Source organism: Saccopteryx bilineata, chromosome 5, assembly GCF_036850765.1.
Source record: "Saccopteryx bilineata isolate mSacBil1 chromosome 5, mSacBil1_pri_phased_curated, whole genome shotgun sequence".
In the NCBI taxonomy this organism is placed as follows: Eukaryota; Metazoa; Chordata; class Mammalia; order Chiroptera; family Emballonuridae; genus Saccopteryx; species Saccopteryx bilineata.
The window spans coordinates 196,516,278-196,531,104 of record NC_089494.1 but is presented as its reverse complement, the minus strand read 5'-3'; the positions used below and the strand labels follow the sequence as shown (position 1 = coordinate 196,531,104).

The following is a 14,827-nucleotide window of genomic DNA, read 5'->3' as shown; positions in this document are numbered from 1 at the left end:
GCAATTTTCTCTCTACTCTTTATCTCTGTGTGTTGAATTTAGAGCTGTCTGGTTCTCAGACATACATATTTCTTCAGAAATTTGCAACAGGGTCATCTTTTTCACAAGTCGTGTTGATAATATCTGATAACTGATATTATCTCAAAGCCTGTTGAAACTTCCAGTTTAATATAGTGTTTCATTTAGAACAGTAATTTTCAACCTTTTTCATGTCCTGGCACACATAAGCTAAATATTAAACCTCTGTGGCACACACGAAATATATATATATATTTTGCCAGTCTGAGAAATATATCTATATAGAAATATAGATATAAAGAAATATAGGTATAATTTTGATTCATTCACACTGGATGGTCGTTGTTGTGTTGGCTGTTGTCATTTTTTTTTATTTGAAAATCTAAGGGAAAAAGAGGTCAGTGCTCTGACTAGTCAGGTATTGCACGTTTTAAAAATTCTTGCGGCATACCAGTTGAAATTGCTGATCTAAAGAGAACTCGGATATTTCTTAGATAGGAATAAAACTTCCTTTTTTCCCCTTTAATAAATTGAATTTTAAAAGCTCCCCCCCTCTTTTTTTTTATCAGGTAATAAAGTACATGACAGCCCTAGAGAGTTTTGGTGATAGTGAAGGGATCTGAATAAATAATCATACTTTTTAGACAAGCTAAATGAAAAAACTGTTCTACTTTTCAAAGCGTTATCTTACATCTTTTCACTCCCACATTGTGCAATTAAGTAGGCACACCTCGAGGCAGGCTCTAAGCATAAAATACTTTAGAAGACATTTGGAAAGGCAAGAAACAGGACAAGGCTGGCCTCATATGTAGTTGGAGCTGCTTTTTTCATTTTGAGTTAAATGATCATAAATGTAGTTTAAAAAAGTATTAGCCTTGGCCTGACCAGTGGTGGCGCAGTGGATAAAGCGTCGACCTGGAATGCTAAGGTTGCTGGTTCAAAACCCTGGGCTTACCTGGTCAAGGCACATATGGGAGTTGATGCTTCCTGCTCCTCCCCCCTTCTCTCTCTCTCTCTCTCTCTCTCCTCTCTCTCTCTCCTTTCTAAAATGAATAATAATAAAAAAAAGTATTAGCCTTTTTCTTAGTTAACCTTTTATAGGTTAATTTTAAATTTTAATAAAAGGTGTAATTTCAGAAAATAAGTAACATTTTTCATCCCCTCTGGCTTCATTTCCAAACCCATCTGCTTCTGCTTACCATAATATATCCATTGTACATTGTGCTTAAATTAGTTTGGTCTAGGTAGAAATCTTAGTAATCCCTGTTAAGAGCAATTTTATTTTCGAAAGTATCAGTTCATAAAAATCTATAAAGGAGGTTTGACTAGCTGCATTTCTCCCTTCCAAAATTAAAATAGTATTAGTGAAAACCATGGAAAACCTTTAATATTATCAATATATTACCTACTTAATTTAATGCAATTGAAAAAATTGACCCTACAAAAATGTTACCACAGAGGTACCTTTCTAAATTTTTGTAGTCTTAGATAATGAAACATTTATAGGCATAACCTCTTTCCTTGTCATAGTCACCCTAAAACATCATTATTGTTATTATTATTATTATTACTGTGTTACCAATTGGAAGCAGGTTTAGAGATGAAATGACTTTCTCAGGGGCAGATGGTAAGTTGGCATTGTTGGGGAGGAAGAAACTTTACTCTTCAAGGTTCTTTTAGTTAGTCTAATAATTAAATATACATGAGACAGATTAACGAGAGAAAATACCAAATTTAATTACGTACATACCTATGGGAACCTCACATATATGTGCGAGTCAGAGACCCCAACAACACAAGAGGTCAGAAACAGAAAGTTAAAACAAAGTCTAATATGACATTCTGAGCTACGGATGAGGTAAGGCACTGTGAGGCTTCAGAGGGAAGGAAGGTCATTTAAAGGACAGTGTGAAGAACAGATGTTGGCTAATCAGATGTTTGCCACATCCTATAGACAAAGGTAAAAAAAAATAATAGCTCTTACTATATATAGGTGAGGCCCCAAATTTAAATTCTTTAAGGAGAGGTAAAAGTTTCTTATGAGCCTGCAAGGTCTCAATTTTCCATCAGCTTAAAATTATTTATGTGCCAAAGCAGCATATTTTGGCAAGCCTATTTTGAACCTGAAGTTGGATCTAGAAATACATAGTTAAGTCCATTCAGTGAAATCACTCAACGAATGGAAGAGATCTACATATTTCATCTTACTCGCAACTTCTCCCACTATGGCTGTAGGGTCTGCTCCCTCTTCCTCCTACTCTCTTTACCTGGATGGAGAGTATGAAACTTGCACCTGTAATCTGAAAGGCCTTCAGTTCAGTCTGGCTGCTTTGCTTGAATCACCTGCACCTTGGCCTCTTGGGACCATGAGTTCCCTCTGCCCTCTCCCATGGAATCGTAAGCATCGTTATTCTCTAGTTCTGTCTCTGAGGTTTAGTGTTGTGCTAGGTAGGGTAAGTGGGTTGTTTTGAGGGATTTTTTTTCTTTATAATTCCTTTACCCTCTGTGAGTTTAAGTGTAGAATTATATTTAGTTTGAAAGCCATATTGAGGATGTAGGTAGTCAGGGATCTTATAGTTTCTCATCACAGATGTAGATCTTTGACTACTGCAAATGCAGTCAAGTTTTTGATGCGTAGACCAGTAGTTTTCAAGCTTCTTACATTTCGGGACCAATGAAAATAGGAAAATTATTTTGGGGATTGCTAAGGCAGAAATCACCCTGAGCATAAGCGAATTCGACTAAGATCATTGGATCTACAATCTTCATACATCAAGGTATATAGTTAACCACTTTCGTGGACTGGCATGAAATTTCTGGCAGACTGGTCTGTGGACCAGCGTTTGAAAAACACTGATGTAGACCGTCTGTTACCTCTGCTTCCTAGGTAACATGCACGTGTCACTAGCGGAGGCCCTGGAGGTTCGGGGCGGACCCCTGCAGGAAGAAGAAATATGGGCTGTATTAAATCAAAGTGCTGAAAGTCTCCAAGAATTATTCAGGAAAGGTAAGTTCTCTTTGTTGCATAATTTGAAATATTGGGGAGCTGAAAAGAGATAAAGGGGCAGAGTACAGAAGCTTTCTCTTATCTTTCTTAGAGCTAAAACAGCTCAGATCTTGTCTACCTTTATTTGAACATCTTCAATGTACCTAATACTGTGCTAGGGACTGAAACTATGATGATGATCAAAACCAAAACATTCTCTTTAGGGAGCTTATATTCCAGTGTGAAAAATAGCTCTTGATAAAATAGCTACATAAACCAATGTAAAAAATTCAACCACGATGAGGGCTATACAGGAAGGGACTTGGGGACCCTGAAAACCCATAATAGGAAGTTTTACATGGTCACGGGGGAGAAAAGGAAGGCCTCCCTGCATAAGTGACCCCCAAACTAAGGCCTGAAAGAAAAGAAGTTAACCAAGTAAGAAGGAGGGAAAAACATTCCTGGCAGAGAGAGTAAAAATGCATCCCTGTAACTCTAAACTGGGATAAGGTATACAAATAACTACTTTGTCGAATAACTACTTTGTTGCTTCCTTGTAGAGGTAGTTGCCTGCTCCAAATAGTTGTGTGTGGCATTTTGGAGCAGGAAAAGTTAGGGAGTCACCCGCTGGTTGTCCAAGAACATTTGATAGCATGCTAAAAAGCTCCACATGAAGATGATGTTTGTCATTTAAATTATATGACCAACACCTATGTAGAACAGTAGGTAAAGAAACTAAGCTTCATCTAAAGAAGCATCAGTCTTTGATTTGAATGAATTAGGTAAAATAAACATAAAAATAGATGAAGTAATAGTTCTCAGATTATGGTCCCTGGAAGAATAGCATCAGCATCACCTGAAAATTTACTAGAAATGTAGATATTTATACTTAGGCCCACTGTTGACCTAACTGAATAAGAAACTCTTGGGGTACAGCCCAGCAATTTATGTTTTAGCACACTTTAAAGAGGTTCCAATGTATGTTTAAATTTGAGAACCATTATAAGTTTGAATTGCTAAAGACCATGAGCATGGGGACCTTTTGGAAGCTGTGTAAGGGTGGCCACTGTGCGTCCAGGTCGGAGACTGATGGAGAAGCTTTGTTCTTGTTGTTGCCGTTGTGTTGCTGCTGTTTTCCAGTGCTGGGACCGGCTCTTAGACAAAACAGTGTCAGGTCCCACCCAATTCTGCTATAACTTAGATGTTTGAAGACCTTTGACTAGAATTAGGATAAATCTAAAGAAAATTAATTCATTTTATTCAATGCCACTTACCTAAAATTCAGCTGTTTAATAGACTCTGTTGCTTTGACTTGCTTTATTTAAAAACTGTTTCAAAAAAATTGAAACTATAGGCACTCTAGAATATAGAACAGGTAGTCATGCTCCAAAAGTGTAGTTGATAAAAGGATATGTTAGTGGCATTACTCAGCTAATTATCAACAGTCAGTTAATATTCAAGAAACATCTACTTAAGTATTATATGGAAGATCCCAATAAGATGTCACTGTTGCCTTTCAGGGCTTTCTTTATTCAGATCAGAGCCATGTGAAAAGTTTACTACTTCAAAACATTGTGCCAGCCTGACTTTGGACAGAGCGTCGGCCTGGGACTTTGAGGACCCAGGTTCAGGACCCGAGGTCACTGGCTTAACCATGGGGTTATCTGGCTTGAGTGCGGGCTCACCAGCTTGAATGCAGGGTCACTGGCTTGAGCGTAGGATTGTAGACATGACTCCATGGTTGCTGGCTTGAGCCCAAAGGTTGCTGGCTTGAAGCCACAGGTCGCTGGCTTGAGCCCAAGGTCGCTGGCTTGAGCAAGGTGTCACTGGCTTGGTTGGAGCTCCCTTGATAAAGGCATATATGAGAAAGCAATCAATAAACAACTAAGGTGCTGCAATTATGAGTTGATGCTTCTCATCTCTTTCCCTTCCTGTCAGTCTGTCCTTGTCTGTTCCCCTCTTCTTGCTCATGCTAAAAATACAAAACAAACAAAAAAACATTGTGCCAACCTGACCAGGTGGTGGTGCAGTGGTTAGAGTGTCGGACTGGGATGTGGAGGACCCAGGTTCGAGACCCCAAGGTTGCCAGCTTGAGCATGGGCTCATCTGGTTTGAGCAAAGCTCACCAGCTTGAGCCCAATGTCGCTAGCTCGAGCAAGGGGTCACTCAGTCTGCTGTAGCCCCTCTCCCCAGTCAAGGCACATATGAGAAAGCAATCAATGAACAACTAAGGAGCCACGATGAAGAATTGATGTTTCTCATCTTTCTCCTTTCCTGTCTGTCTGTCCCTATCTGTCTCTCTCTTTGACTCAATCTGTCTCTGCCACAAAACAAACAAACAAAGAAAAAAATTGTGCCAGATGAGTGATAGAGACAATAAGCAGTGCAGATGTTCATTCAGAGAAAGAAATACTACCTGTTTTAACTGTGCTAACCTGGCCATGACTTATAGAATATAAAGCATCTTGCATGCTCTGAGTACCTGAGGGTTTTCTTCTTTCAAATTTTGTAAGTTTAATAGAAATTGAATGTCTGAATGTGAAGTACTTGTCTTTGAGTTGTAATTATTGCATAAAATATTGGCACATTACAATAAAGAGACTTACTGGATGTATTATAAAATTAATTGCGAGGCAGCTGTGTCTTAAACATGTTCAGTGCAAGCTGGTTACCATAAGGCCTTCAGTCCAATCCACAAGTGTCAGTAATACAGACAAATTGAGTTTTGATTCTTTGGCAGTCTGGGGATTAACAACCATTGGAATGTCGGTTGGAAATTTTCTATTTACTTGGAGGAAAATGATGCTTATTTAATTTAGTTTATCTGAAATCTTTGATTTTTTATTTCCTGTATTTGATAGCACACTGTTCTTTTTTGCCATAAGAGTTTCTCCTTACTCTTACAACAAATCAAAATAAAATAATTACAGTTTTCCCCTTTTATATAAAAGTAGAACATTTCTATGAAAACTTTTGTTAAGCTGGAAAGTGTAAATCAAAGACACAAGTGCCATTAATTTGTATTGAAAATTTTTTGAGTGTTCCCAAACCCCTCAAATTACTTATCAAATCATTCCAAATATGTTTATTACATCTAGGTTTATGGGGTTAAGTAACTTCATTACAAGCTCTTTCAGCTTTCTTGATTACCTTAGGGTACACAGAGTACGTGGAGACAAAGCACAGATGCCCACAGCTTTTCAGTTGAAAGCCAGGGGAGCTGGATGCTGAGTGTGGTTCTCAGTGTCACAGAACAGAAAGCGTCTGTCCACACTCCGCTAACAGCCAAACACTGAACACTGAGCATTGCAGTGGAGGCACCATTCAGCAGAACGGGAAGCTGATGCTCTAAGCAGGGGTCCCCAAACTATGGCCCACGGGCCACATGCGGCCCCCTGAGGCCATTTATCCGGCCCCCCGCTGCACTTCCGGAAGAGGTACCTCTTTCATTGGTGGTCAGTGAAAGGAGCACATTGACCATCTCATTAGCCAAAAGCAGGCCCATAGTTCCCATTGAAATACTGGTCAGTTTCTTGATTTAAATTTACTTGTTTTTTATTTTAAATATTGTATTTGTTCCCGTTTTGTTTTTTTACTTTAAAATAAGATATGTGCAGTGTGCATAGGGATTTGTTCATAGTTTTTTTTATAGTCCGGCCCTCCAGCGGTCTGAGGGATAGTGAACTGGCCCCCTGTGTAAAAAGTTTGGGGACCCCTGCTCTAAAGTATGGACTCCCCTGTGGTGTGTGGCTTACAGAGTATATAGGGAAAAATCACAGTAAACTGTGCCGTAGGGGGTTTAGGGTTGTGCTGGGAACTGATTGGTTGGAGGTGAGGAAGAGTGATAAATCATTCATTTCAGTCTTGAGGACAGTTCTGAGATATGTTCTGGTATCCCTCCATTCGACCTCATGGGAAAGTGGGGGAGGGGTGGTCATTCCCTTGCAGCTCAGGAACGGAAACATAACTTAGGTCAAGATGTTATCTTTAGCCTGCTAGAGGTATAGAGCTTGTGATCACTAGTCAGATCGGGGTTATTGTCTCCTGCTGCCTCAGGGGTTGCTGATTATCCAAAGAAAAGGCTAGATCTCTGAAGGGTAGGGAGAGATAGAGATGATTTTTAGAGCTAGCCTTTAAAGCTAAATTTAATCAAAGTGGTAAGAGCCCTCGAGTTCCCTGGGAAGCAGCTTGGCAGGGCCACTCACCGGCCCAGGTGCCTCTGTAGTGGCTGTCTGCAAAACAACCGCTGAATGCCATTTTTGCCCTTTTTGTAAAAAGGAATCCTCTTTGGATTTCTTTCAGTTACCAAATACAAGTATTAATATAGAGCTTTATTAAAATCCAAGTGGAGCAAAACAGACTTTCGAAAAGCAGAGAATACAGGTATTAGTTTGCTTTTTTTGTGGATGAATAAATAGTACTGGCCATGGTTCTCTAGTAAACACCCTTACGAATAATGCTAGTGTTGTTATGGGAATAAAAGCAGGTAAAATACAGTTGTCTCTGAAAAGTTTGTTTTACTAAAATGCGTTTTCCCTTCCTAGGTTTCTTTATCTTACTGTCTTAGTTTCAGTTCTTATGAATGGCTTTTTCTTCCTAACTCTTTAACTTGTATGTTATTCATGTGTATTTTTCAGTATTTAAAGTGAAAGTTGACATTTCTATGAATAAGGGGCTGGTAATAAGCATTTTGACTGGGGGTGGGTATTGAACACAGGTCAAAAGAATTGTTATTTCTTTATGGTTTAGAGCTTCCTTGCAATTTAAGGCTTTAAACTTTTTTTTAAACAAATTCATTGTGGTTATTATTTATAGAATAATCATATCCAAGCATGACTTTGTTAAAAGACACCCTATTTAAAAAAGTTTCTCTTCAAAGGAGAAAACGTAAAACTTCTTTTACATGTATAATTCCAAAGATTTATTTTTTTTTTATTTTTATTAAAAAAATTTTTTTTATTCATTTCAGAGAGGAGAGTGAGGGAGAGAGGAGAGGGAGGGAGAGAGAGAGAGAGAGAGAGAGAGAGAGAGAGAGGAGAGACAGAGAGAGAGAAGGGGGTGGAGGAGCTGGAAGCATCAACTCCCATACGTGCTTTGACCAGGCAAGCCCAGGGTTTTGAACCGGCGACCTCAGCACTTCCAGGTCGATGCTTTATCCCACTGCGCCACCACAGGTCAGGCCTAATTCCAAAGATTTAGATGATAATGATGATAATATTTTTTTCTTGCCTTATATATGTTTCTTAGTCTTATTATCTTGATACTTAAAATATACGATCTGTATGATTACATTTTTAGAATTTTTTGAGAATGGTCTTGCACAGGGTCTATTTTTGTCAATAATCTGGGAATTTGGAAGGACCGTATTTTCTGTTTTTAGGGTATCACGTGACCTTCATGCTTGTGCTTTGAAATTTTTTCTAAGTCCTTGTTACTTTGTGTACTTGACCTGTCAAATTCTTAGAGATAGTTAAAATCTTCCACTGGAGTGATGTTTTTGCCTGTCTTACTATTGTCATCATGTGTTTTCATGTAATTTTGTGGTATGTATAATGGCTAATGACTAATTTAAATGGACTGGGTCATTTATTGATATAAAATAGGCTGGGGTTTTTTCTTTTTACCATTTACCTTAAATTCTATCTAGTCTGCTCCTAACATCGCCACCTCTGCTTCCTTTTCCTTGCTGTTTACCTAGAATATCTTTCCTCCTTTGTTTTCAAATTATCTGTATTGAAACTTAGCTTATAAATAGTAGATAGCTGGATTTTACCTTTTTTGTCCAGCAGATGAAACATTATTTATTAATTTGAAAATTAAATGTGGCCATTGAAATGAAGATTCTTGAGAAATTTTATCAAGGATCTTCTCTTCTTAATTATATGCTTCTCATTCTATCTTATTAACTGAGTGGAAAGCATAGCTTATGTCAGAGGAAACATACATTTATGGTTTTAGTTTTTACATTTATTAAACCTGGGGACAGTGAAACAAGAAAGGGGTTAGAATGGAAGAAGCAACAGGAGAGAGCCTAAGCAGGGCTGACTAGGCTCTCCAGAAACTTTATGTGAAAGAAATGAGATTATACTGGCAAGTCAGAGAAAAGGGAGCCTTGGAGACAAGTTCAGGGGGTTAACCCTGGACGAGTTGCCAGTGGCCACTGATCTCCTGGTTACAACTCTTGTGGGGACTGTGAAGCCAGGATCTGTGGCCACCATCACAGCCGCCTGGCCCATGCAGGTTCACATTGGATTCGGACAGATGGTAATGAAACAACAGAGCCACAAACTGGTGGGCCATTACCTTTAATCCTAGCTTGCACCCGGTGGGCAAGTAAAAATACACACTGGGCTCCAAAACTCACTCATTCAGTGCTCACAAAGCTACTGACTTATCTGAGTTTCCTAGAATCAAAGGTTTCTAGCTCACCAGACCTATTCACCTCTGTTCCCCATCTCCTTCCTTCTCCCTGCACAAACTGGTTTCTCATTCAGCACTCCACCATTCTGGCTGCTTCTCCTGGCCTCCTCCATGTGGCCTTTCGCTGCTCTCCTCTCTGCTCTCTCCTCTAATGCTAATCTCAGGAACCAAGAGAGAGTAAGCTCCCTGTCGCCTCCACTTTATAGTGTAGAAATCAAAACTTTTAATCCAATATACAAAATAGGGAAGTCTCTAATACAAAGTCACTTATCTGAGGCATGATGGGATTGTACCACCCCACATCAAAAAGGGCAGAGAAAGGCATAGTCCTAAAACCAAGCCCCAGGCTACAAGGATCCTGCCTGCCCACAGCCTGCCCCCAACACACATTAATATCACCTGGGTTCCATGTGGGCAGTGCCATCTTTAATAAAGTGAGCATAATGTATTTTATCTGCCCAACAGGGACCCTGATAGTTTAGGAGATGCACGCCTGTTGGGGAAGATGAAGGGAAATAGAAAGGCACAGGCGTGCTCCTAGGAGGGAGAGGGCATGCTGAGTCTTTTGTTTTGAGGGTTTTTAAAGGCTGGGAGTTTAGGGGAGGCTTTTGGTAAGGTAGATCTCAACAGAATGTTTACTAGCTTTTCCAGGTGTGCCCTTTCAGGTTCGTGAGCTCTACTGATTGGTCAGCGCTGGGGCAGGGGGTCATAGCAGTTAGTTAGTCTTGGTGTCACCCACCTGGTTTAGCTGCTTTTTTGTACCTGGAGCTGAAATACAACTTAGGCCTAGATGTTATCTCTAAGGAGGTGACTTCTGTATCTGGCTGTAAATTGCTCAGTTTGTTTAGCTATCTTTCTTAGTTTCCTCATTCTACTTGCCAAGGAATTTTCCTAGCTTCTTACCATCCTGTCTCATCGGTAATAAAAAATGATGTTATTCACATACACAATCCGAATAATCTTTAGAACAAAGGTTATTGCTACTTTGGAAAAATTCGTTTGCAATTATATTAGTTGCCCAAAACAGTGATTTCTTTTTAATTATATTTATTGAATTTTAGAGAGAGGGGAGAGAACAGAGGGGGGGAGTGAGAAAAGATGGGAGAAGCGGAAAGCATCTACTCCTGTATGTGACTTAACCTGGCAAGCCCAGGGATTCAAACCGGCGACCTCAGCGTTCCAGGTTGATGTTTTACCCACTGTGCCACCACAGGTGAGGCCCAAAACAGTGATTTTAAAAATACATATATGGAATTGTTGCTGTTTGCCAAAAATAGATCTTTTGAACCTGTGGGATTTTAAATATTAGTTGATTGGTTGTGAAAATTGCCTAAGACCCAATCTCCTTGTTCTGGCAAGGTTTATAAGCTCTATAAATATCCTGTTACTATGCTTGTACTCATTTCTGGTTCCCTGTTTAATATAGAAAATAATAAATTCATGAAATTAGTAAATTAAACAGTTAAAAACATAATAAAATAAAGCATTTTGATAAAGAGAAGTACTAAAAAGAATGCAAAGTACTAAATAAAAAATTCGCAGTCATCAGCAAGTGCTCTGGGAAGACTGCGAAGATCGCGTCACATTTCTTACTGCTTTTGGGAAGGAAGTTTGATTATGGTTGCAGAGAGCAGGACACATAGAGTTATTTGACTGTATTTCATTATAAACACTTATTTATAATGTGCATGAGTGAAACTACAAATTACTCTAGGTAACTGGGACAGATATCAAATAAATGTCTCTGCTCTTCACTCATTAAAAAAGCATTTAAAAATTAGAATTTGTAGGTACCCGTTTAAACAGTCTTACTAGCAAAAGAATGATCTATTATTTTATCAACAGAATTACATGAAATAATTAAGTTCTTCCTGTTTTTGTTTTATAGAATTGCTTTCATTTAGTAAATACTTTCAGAGAAAAACCCTTGCTACTGAAAGGGAAAGAACACGTGTAAGAATATATAAAGTCAGAATCACACATACATAGATGTAGTGTATTTAATATTATGTATTTATTTATAAACTCAGAGTCTTCTAGCTGGAAAGATATTAATCCATTTCACCTAAGTAATCATTTTTAGATATAAGGAAACAAAATCTAGTTGAAACAACATATAAGAATATTGTCAGGACAGAAATGATATAATTATTTTAAAGTAAGTCTTTATGAGCAATACCTATTTAAAGCTGTAAAATCACTTTATGTATACATTACAATAAAGTTTTTAAGTTGGTAGATTTTTCTATGAGCATAGAAACAGGAACAGGATGTTTAGAAAATATCTGGTGATAAAAGTGACATCACATTATATTATACAGATAATGAAAAACTAATAAGGAAAATTATTAATAAATTTGTTGGAAAATTTAATAACACATGAAATGGACACCTGAAAAGACACAAACCACCAAAAGTTCATTCACACACACAAAAAGACAACCTAAATTGCCATTATCTATTAAATTTAAAAAAAGCAAGTCTATATCAAATGCGTGAAGAAGAGGGAAAATGAGGAGATATTTCTCAACTAATTTTATGAGGTCAACATTACTATAATATCAAAATCAGACAAAGACATTAGAGAAAATAAAACTATAGACCAATATACTTTATGAACATTAATGCAAAATGTTTTAACATAATTTTAACAAATTGAATCCAACAATATATGAAAGTGATAATACTGTACGTCCTGATCAAATAGAACCTAGGAGTACAGGATTGGTTTAACATTCACAAGTCAATCAGTATAATTCACTGTATTTAAAAACTAAATAGAAGCAAAACCATATGATCCTCTCAGTAGATGCAGAAAAAACATTTGATAAAATCTAACATTCATTCTTGATTTTAAGAAACCTACTAATAAAAAGCATTACCTCGCCTGACCAGGCGGTGACGCAGTGGATAGAGCATTGGACTGGGATGCTGAGGACTCAGGTTCGAGACCCCGAGGTCGCCAGCTTGAGCGTGGGCTCATCTGGTTTGAGCAAAGCTCACCAGCTTGGGCCCAAGGTCGCTGGCTCGAGCAAGGGGTTACTCAGTTTGCTGTAGCCCCATGGTCAAGGCACATATGAGAAAGTAATCAATGAACAACTAAGGTGTCACAACAAAAAACTAATGATTGATGCTTCTCATCTCTCTTCGTTCCTGTCTGTCTGTCCCTATCTATCCCTCTCTCTGACTCTCTCTCTGTCTGTATAAAAAAAATAATTAATTAAAAAAATAAATAAAAGAAAAAAAAAGCATTACCTCAACCTGATAAAAGGCACCTACAAAAAACTTATAGGCAGCATCATACTTATCTAAAAATTATTTAATTTTTTAATTAATTTATTTTATTTTATTTTATTTTTTAAATTTTTTTTAAATTTATTTGTTTTTAGAGGGGAAAGAGAGAGGGAGAGAGAGAGACAGAGAGAGAGAAGGGGGGAGGAGCTGGAAGCATCAACTCCCATATGTGCCTTGACCAGGTAAGCCCAGGGTTTCGAACCGGTGACCTCAGCATTTCCAGGTCAACGCTTTATCCACTGCGCCACCACAGGTCAGGCAATTTTTTAATTTATTAACATAGATTCAAGTGTCCCACTAAATATTAACTCCCTCACCCCCCAAGAGTGTGCCCCCATTACACCACCTTGGTCCCCCTTCCCCTGACTCTCCCACCCTGCCCTCTGGGATTTGCTGTTCTGTTATCTGTATCTGTGTGTTATTATGTATATATAGTTTCACTAATCCCTTCTCCTTTTCTGATCCCATCCCTCATCCCCCTTCTCTCTGACAGCTGTCCCTCTGCTCCCCGTGACCTCGTCTCTGCCTCTATTCTATTCCTCAGTTTCCTTTGTTCAGTAGATTCCACATATAAGTGAGATCTATGATATTTTTCTTTCTCTGCCTGGTTTATTTCATTTAGCATAATAGTTTCCAGGTCCATTCATGCCATCGCAAAAGGTAAGCATTCCTTCTTTTCACACTTGAGTAGTATTCCATTGTATATATGTACTGCTGCTTTCTAATCCACTCATCCACTAATGGACACTTGGGCTGTTTCCAGATCTTGACTATTGTAAACAATGCTACAGTAAACATAGGGGTGCATATCTTCTTTTGAATCAGTGTTTTGGGATTCTTAGGATATATTTCTAAAAGTGGGATAGCTAGGTCAAAAGGCAGTTCCATTTTTTAATTTCCTGAGGAATCTCCATACTGTTTTCCACAGTGGCTGCACCAGTCTGTATTCCTACCAGCAGTGCAGGAAGGTTCCCATTTTTCTACACCCTTGCCAGCACTTGCTGTGTGTTGATTTGTTAATGAGAGCCATTCTGACAGATGTGAGGTGATATCTTATTGTGGCTTTAATTTGCATTTCTCTGATGATTAGTGACATTGAACATTTTTTCTATGCCTTTTGGTCATCTATATGTCCTTTAGCAGCACCATACTTAATGGTGAAACATTGCATCTTTCCCCCTAAGGTCAGAATAAGGATGTCTGTTCTCATTACTTATATTCAGCATTGTACTCAAAGTTCTAAACAGTGCAGTAAGGCAAGAAAAATAAGTTAAAGCCATCTGGATTAGAACAAAAGCAGTAAAACTGTATTTATTTGAAAATTACATAAATGTCTACATAGAAAATTTGATGGAATCCACAAAAAAGTCTCTAGAACTAAGCGAGTTCAACAGTTGCAGAATACAAGATTAATATACAAAAATCAATTGTATTCATTCATAGTAGCAATGAACTAGAATATAAAATTTTAAAATACCAATATACATTGGTAAAAAAAAACAATATGAGTTATGAAATAATTAGGAATAAATCTGACAAAAGAGGTGAAGACCTATATAATGAAAACTAAAAAACAATGCTCAGAGAAATAGAAGATCTAAATAAATGGGATGACTATGCCATGTTACTGGATCAGAAAACTCAGTGTTGTCTTTAGTAGTCTCTGAATTCTTTATATTATATATTATATTCAATGCAATCCCAATGGCTTCTTTTTGTAGAAATTTGTGAGTTGATTCTAAGATATGTACGGCAATTCAGTAGACTTAGAATAGCCAAAACAGCATTGATATAGAACGGAGTTTGAGGACTCATTACCTTGTTTTAACGTTTATCATAAAGCTACATTAATCAAAATAGACAAATAGATTGCCCTGGCTGGTTGGATCAGCGGTAGAGCTTTGGCCCGGCATGTGGAAGTCCTGGGTTCGATTCCCGGCCAGGGCCCACAGGAGAAGTGCCCACCTGCTTCTCTACCCCTCCCCCTCTCCTTTCACTCTGTCTGTCTCTTCCCCTCCCAAAGCCAAGGCTCCATTGGAGCAAAGTTGGCCCAGGCACTGAGGATGGCTCCATGGCTTCCGCCTCAGGTGCTAGAATGGCTATCACTGC

General features: G+C 38.3%; 1 protein-coding gene across 5 annotated transcripts in view; it reads left to right on the top strand.

The window, feature by feature from the left end:
• PTPN13 (protein tyrosine phosphatase non-receptor type 13) overlaps window positions 1-14,827 on the top strand; it is a 243,238-nt gene that overhangs the window by 54,572 nt on the left and 173,839 nt on the right. For all 5 annotated transcript variants that reach the window (XM_066281165.1, XM_066281164.1, XM_066281168.1 and 2 more), the window contains exon 2: window positions 2,906-3,025. In XM_066281165.1, the coding sequence (XP_066137262.1) occupies window positions 2,911-3,025 (115 nt within the window). In that variant the 5' untranslated portion in view covers window positions 2,906-2,910. The remainder of the gene's footprint in view (window positions 1-2,905; window positions 3,026-14,827) is intronic.